Source organism: Zingiber officinale, chromosome 5A (genome assembly GCF_018446385.1).
Source record: "Zingiber officinale cultivar Zhangliang chromosome 5A, Zo_v1.1, whole genome shotgun sequence".
Taxonomy (NCBI): domain Eukaryota; kingdom Viridiplantae; phylum Streptophyta; class Magnoliopsida; order Zingiberales; family Zingiberaceae; genus Zingiber; species Zingiber officinale.
The window spans coordinates 35,431,244-35,437,243 of record NC_055994.1 but is presented as its reverse complement, the minus strand read 5'-3'; the positions used below and the strand labels follow the sequence as shown (position 1 = coordinate 35,437,243).

Genomic DNA, 6,000 nt, shown 5'->3' with positions numbered 1-6,000 from the left:
TCGTTGAGCGTTTACGTTGGGCAACAACTATAATCTCGTAAAGATAGTTACAAATTTCAAGTACAATTAATAAAGAAATATACCAACGACAAGATTAATAGTAGATTCTAAGCTCTGGGTCGTTGGCGTCAAGTTACAGTCTTGTCGGAACTTCTCGCTGGCAGCTGGTTGCGTAAGGATTGCTTTTCTTGTGTTATATTAAGCTGCTGCTCGAGTCCCTCTTTTAAACAGTGCTGGAGGCGCCTCCAAGCCTGTCCGAGGCGCCTCCAGGCCGCTGAGTCGCACACGTGGATCAGCTCTGATCTGGTCGCGCCTGATCCCACTGAAGGTGCCTCCAAGCTGCTCCAAGGCGCCTCTTACACCTGGTCCAAGGCGCCTCCAGCTTCCTTCGAGGCACCTCCAGCTCATCTGGACAGCTGGCTTCGGCTTGCACCCGAGGCGCCTCCAAGCCCCATAGAGGCGCCTCGGACACTGTTCATCCGAGGTCAAATGCGCTCCTTTGTTCCTACAAAATGTGTTAGTCCCAAACACAAACCTTGCAAAACAAAGTTAGCACAGAAATATGATAAATGATATCAACAGTCATCGGACTGTCCGGGTCTGACTTCGGATTTCTAACCGGAAACCCTAGGTCGACTCGATGCCTACTGTTCCCTCTACGGGGAACGCGTCCTCACCTACTCCACTCAGGAGATTTACCTGTTGCCAGTGCGATCCTCCAGATCGACTGGACTTTTGCTCAACGTTCGAAGCTTCTGGACTTTCTGCTGGACTTCTGCTTCCCGACCCGTCCAGTCTTTCACCTGGTTCGCGACACCAGGACTTTCCACCTAGGGTTACCCCCTAGGACTTTTGCCTGAAGCTCTCAACCCGCCAAGACTTTCCGCATAGGGTTACCACCCCCTATGACCTAGGGTTATCACCCCCCCTAGGGTTTTCCACCTGCCTAACCGCAGCTAGGACTTTTGCCTAAGTACCACTTAGGCACTTAGGACTTTCCTACAAGCTCATTCAAACTGTTAGAAAACAAAACACCTTAACTTTGAACCCTTTGACATAATCAATGTTCGATCGTCGGATGCTTCCCGCACCAACAATAATAACGATACGGAGCTGGATAATAACAACAGCGCATAGGCTAGCCCACAACCATGATACAAAGCTAGAACAGTGACGGAGTCAGCGCAGGGACCGTCGACACATGGATTATCAACATGTGGCGTGAACGCGAGGGCTATGGAATGCGACAACAATGCCCTTGACGCTAGAACCGGTCGAGAGTAGCAGGCAGTAATTGCTGAAGGGAGGCCGTCGGCTTACCAATGAACTCAGAAATCAGAGTGTGCATTGCCAGCGCACAGAGGGGGGAGGTGGCGGTGTCGTTTGGCATCTGAAGGTCTGTCTGGTAGTAGAAGCGGTTGTCTCTCCGGTACTAGAAGCGGTTGCACGCATGCGAGAAGGCCACGGTGAAGCGTTTGGCGAGCATCGAGGGAGACGGCGAGCCCCCACTGCTACAGTTGAGTCGCGAGAGAGAGAGAGAGAGGAGAAAACATGTGACAGCGTTCTCATGTGGGTTTGTGTGCCAGCGATGGCGTGAGGAGCCGAAGGAGGCTTCGACGAGCGTGGTTGCGGTGCTGAGTGGTTGCCGACGAGCATGACTGCGGCGCGTAGAGATAGAGAAGGGGAAGGAGGCGACTGCTAACGTCGACGTCGATGTCGGCTGGAGGCAGCACGTGTGGAGAGGAGCCGGCAACGAGATGCAACGCCGAGAGGGAGAAGCAATGCTAATAGCACAAGTCCAAAGTCATTGGTGTTGAGAAGGAAGCAGGCGGCCGTCGACGTCGTAGATGGTCGACCTTGGAGGTGGTCGGCATCACAGCGAAGGTGACCTCCTCTTCTGGGTGGCGGCGGATCAAAGCGCCGCCTCCCTCTACTGTAAACAATGCATTCTCTTCTAAAAAGCCCTAAACAATACTTTTACCATAATACCCTCCCTTTCTCTTTAATTCTACTAGGGTCCTCAAAATATATCCATATCATATATTATTCTGAAACATATACCACATTAATCATTGTAACCTACCCCATGAAAGACATTTGTCCTCATTTTTTTTTTCGTAGCTTCAGGGAGTTCAGAATTTTTTGCATTGAGATTCTTGTTTCTCCACATGGACTGTGGCTTTTCTGAATTCCTCCTTTCAGGAACTTCAGATGCCACACATTGTCCACCACCTTCATATTTCCTCGTATAAGTGTAATTTCTTGTGACATAGTGGCTGCACGCGAAGTGGCCGCTCGTTGCTTGGCGATGCAGCTGCCTCCTCGCGTGCGACCTTTAGTGAATCGGCTGTTTGGCGAGGGAGTGACCCCTCGTGTGCAGCCTCACATGAAGCGGCCATTCGTCACTTAGCAAGGCAGCGGTGGCCTCGCGTGTCGCTGTTCGTGAACTGGTTGCTCGCGAACGTACCGCCTAGCTTGCGGCTGCACTCGAAGAAGCTGCTCGTTGCCTGGTGATGCAACAGCTGCCTTGCGCGGTTCACAAAGTGGCCGCTCGTTGCCTCGACGGTCACCTCTCGAGAGGCAGCGCTTGCTGCATAATCTTTTTTTTAACCAGAAACAAGAGATTTAGGGTTACGTTTGAGCTCCTTAGCTTCCTGCGGAGAGGATGAAACCGTGCTGCTGCAAAGAGGAAAGGAGGCGATGCTGCTGGGAAGGAAAAGTTTGGGGTAAAAAATTATTTATTAATTTATAAATATAATGAAAAAGTCTTTTTAAGTTTTAACAAAGTCGATGCAGGTAAGAAAATTTTGGAAGCGGTCCGGATAAAAATATATTTTTTAATATCACGATTTTACACATTTAAAAATTTATTTTTAAAAATATATTATTAACAGCGTGTTTTTACATGCTGTTAAAATATTTAATGCATTTTTCTTTCTCATGTATTATTAGCATGCATGTTTTTTTATTTCGCTGCATGTGTTTTTCTTCTCGTACGATATACATTTTATTCCCCTCATTTCATTATCATAGATATATAAATTTGAATAAAAAATTGATAACATTCATCCCGGTCTAATATCTTTGACACCATTAGATACAGATAAATAAATAATGCATTAATAATTCATACTAGTGCATGTAATTTTATAAAAGTACTTAATATTTATTAATTGATTGAGCAATTGTTAACCATTAAATAATTCTAAGATTCTAATACAATATATTATAGAGATTTTTCTATAGTGGTATAATAAATTTAAAAATATTAGTTTTTTAAATAAGTATTTATGAGTATTTTTTAATTTATTTTAATGACTAATAAAATTTTTTTATATGACGAAACGATTATCTGTTAGATGGATCGGTTTGAAAAATCAAATAGGTAAATTATTTGAAAAACCTTGAAATAGGAGTATTTTTGAAAACCCACGAAAGTAAATTCTCACCTCTTTGATAAATTAAAATATAAGATACATCTTGCCTCTTTGATAAAATGAAAATTAGGATACATCCTTTTGAGTATTTCGAAATGTAGATGTGTTTTTTAGTAAAATGCTGAATATTTTTCTTTATATCCATGTAAACAAACAGGCAAATGTTAAAATGATGTTGGCATTGGCCGATTTTTGCTGGAGAAAAGTTGGCGGGAGGCTCGATCCGTGCTCGCGCTTCTCCCTAGCACGACGATCCCGCTTTACCTCCTCAGTTACCAGGCTCATCGACTGCTGCTCCTCGCCTTCTACTGACAGCGTCTTCGAGATGGAGCAAGTTCTCAAGGCGAGCAACCGGAACCTTATCGTTTCGCCTCTCGCAGTGGCATGAAGAAATGCTTTGAAACCCTAACTCCTTATTGCTTCAGATCGCTCCTTTAGATGCCCCGTTTGGTTGTTTTTCGCCTGATGTTTTGCTTTCTCGAGAGAAGTGACCTGATCCAGTCATCCCTTTGTTTTGCCTCTCGATTGATTTATCTGTTATTATTGAACGCAGGAACACTTTGGCTACGCTCAGTTTCGGTCTCACCAGAAGGAGATTGTAGAGAAAATCTTAGATGGAAGAGATTGCTTGGTGGTCATGACTACAGGAAGTGGGAAGTCTTTATGGTATCTCAGAAGTCTGTTATGTTTGCACTGCAATTTAAATGTTTCATGTGCTTGTGGAGGATATGTTTATTGATTTGTCACTAAGGAATTCCCACTGCAAGCACTGAAAGCATATCAACATAGCATGATAAGTTACTAAAATTGTAGACTGAAACCCCTAATGCCGCTCAAGATTTTAAATCTGACTTAATACAATATCTTGAATGCGATTTTAAAGTTGAAAAGCTAGGAAAATACTATAAGTTGATCCATTCAAAAGAAAAAGGGCCCTAACCACCGCTATCACCTCAATACAAAATGCTTGGTGTTTAGTCATGCTATTCTTTGTGATCATATTTCACTTCATCTTGATTGTTTCTAATTGTGTTCCAGTCACAATGATGCTGAGAAGTTTTCTTATAATTTCCTCTTTCATACAAATGTTGCTAAAGAACCATGCAAATAATGCAATTCAGTTTATTATTAATAGGTGTTTGATTATTTAATTTCACAGTTACCAAATCCCTCCACTAGTAACAAGAAAGACTGCTATTGTGATAAGCCCTCTCTTATCCTTGATGCAAGATCAGGTATGTAACTATTTGTTGTTTTCATGCTTCACTTGCTAGTATGAAGCCACTTTCAAATTGCATGAAAGTGCAATGTTTATGCATATTGGTCTTGATAAGCCATTAAATGGAATAGGTCATGAGTTTAAAGCAACGAGGAATCAAAGGTGAATATCTTGGAAGTACTCAAACTAATAAATCAGTGCAGTCTCATGCTGAAAGTGGTAACTATGATGTTTTGTACATGACTCCAGAAAAGGCTTGCGGGCTTCCTTCAAGGTGAAGTTCTACAAAGTTATCATGTACTGTCAAAATATGATTGCTCATTTCACTGTTATGGCGCGAATGCTCTAAGTGGTATTCACAGAATCATCCATGAACAGATTATAGCTAGTGCTGGACCTTAACAAAGATATAACCTCAAGTTCTTTATTAAGTTTCTCATATTTCTGTTGATGATAAGTAACAACTGGATTTTAGGAACCATACATGTGTTTGTTCTCTTAACAATTCAAGCTAATCTAGTTTTAATGTATATGGAAGTAGAAAGAGAGCATAGGAATTATTGTGATGATAAATTATCATCTAGTTTTTGTGCGCAATTTCATAAGTAGTTTCTTTGGATTTGTATCTCAATGTTGTTACTTGAGAAGTTCCAACATAACCTTTTCATAGGCTGTCCTACAAAAGGTCACGGATAGTCATTAGATTATGGGGAAGAAATTAGAATTTATTTCCTAGGTAGCCCCTTCTAAGATACATAAGTTTCTCAACTCTAAATACTCAAGTTTTCTTTTTTCAGAAATTGACATCTCATAAAGATCGAGGAGAATGTCAGAAAATGTTTAATGAAATTAGCTAGAGATTATTAAATTACATTAGGAAATTAATAAAATTTATTGAAATTTGGTCAAATTAAAAGTATAAATAGATTAAATTTAGTTAACTTTAGGTAACACTAGTGACTTTGAAAAACATGACCAATTTAGCCTTTTGTTTAACCTCAATTTGATTTATAGATTACTCACTGATAGCGGTGAGGTGACTATGGGCCACGTGGCTCGCCTTCCTTGGTGGGCCGCTCTCTTTATTCAACTTAGGCAGGAAGCCTTGATTGGCTCGTTGCACAAGTGTAGAAGGGATGGCGGAAAGCCCATCTCGTGAAGACAACTCTTAAAGGATCTCAGGTGTTACCAACCTTAGAAGGCCTATTGCAGCCCTTGTTCAATAGGTTTGCTAAGGCGTAGGTTAAGCTTGGTGGGAAGGAAAGATCAACCTAGATAACTCCACATTCGTGCACACAATATCAACACGTTCTTTAGATAATTGGTGCAAGGTAATGGTGCTTA

General features: G+C 41.9%; 1 protein-coding gene across 3 annotated transcripts in view; it reads left to right on the top strand.

The window, feature by feature from the left end:
• Positions 1–1,201: 1,201 nt before the first annotated feature.
• The window catches only part of LOC121980424 (ATP-dependent DNA helicase RecQ-like), a 95,167-nt gene continuing 90,368 nt past the window's right edge, over positions 1,202–6,000 (top strand). The window contains exons 1-5 of one of the 3 annotated variants that reach the window (XM_042532453.1): positions 1,202–1,884; positions 3,595–3,780; positions 3,991–4,103; positions 4,597–4,672; positions 4,788–4,930. In XM_042532453.1, the coding sequence (XP_042388387.1) occupies positions 3,607–3,780; positions 3,991–4,103; positions 4,597–4,672; positions 4,788–4,930 (506 nt within the window). In that variant the 5' untranslated portion in view covers positions 1,202–1,884; positions 3,595–3,606. Of the gene's footprint in view, positions 1,885–2,146; positions 2,727–3,594; positions 3,781–3,990; positions 4,104–4,596; positions 4,673–4,787; positions 4,931–6,000 lie in introns of those variants that run through there. The other 2 variants (XM_042532455.1, XM_042532452.1) reach the window with 2 other exon arrangements.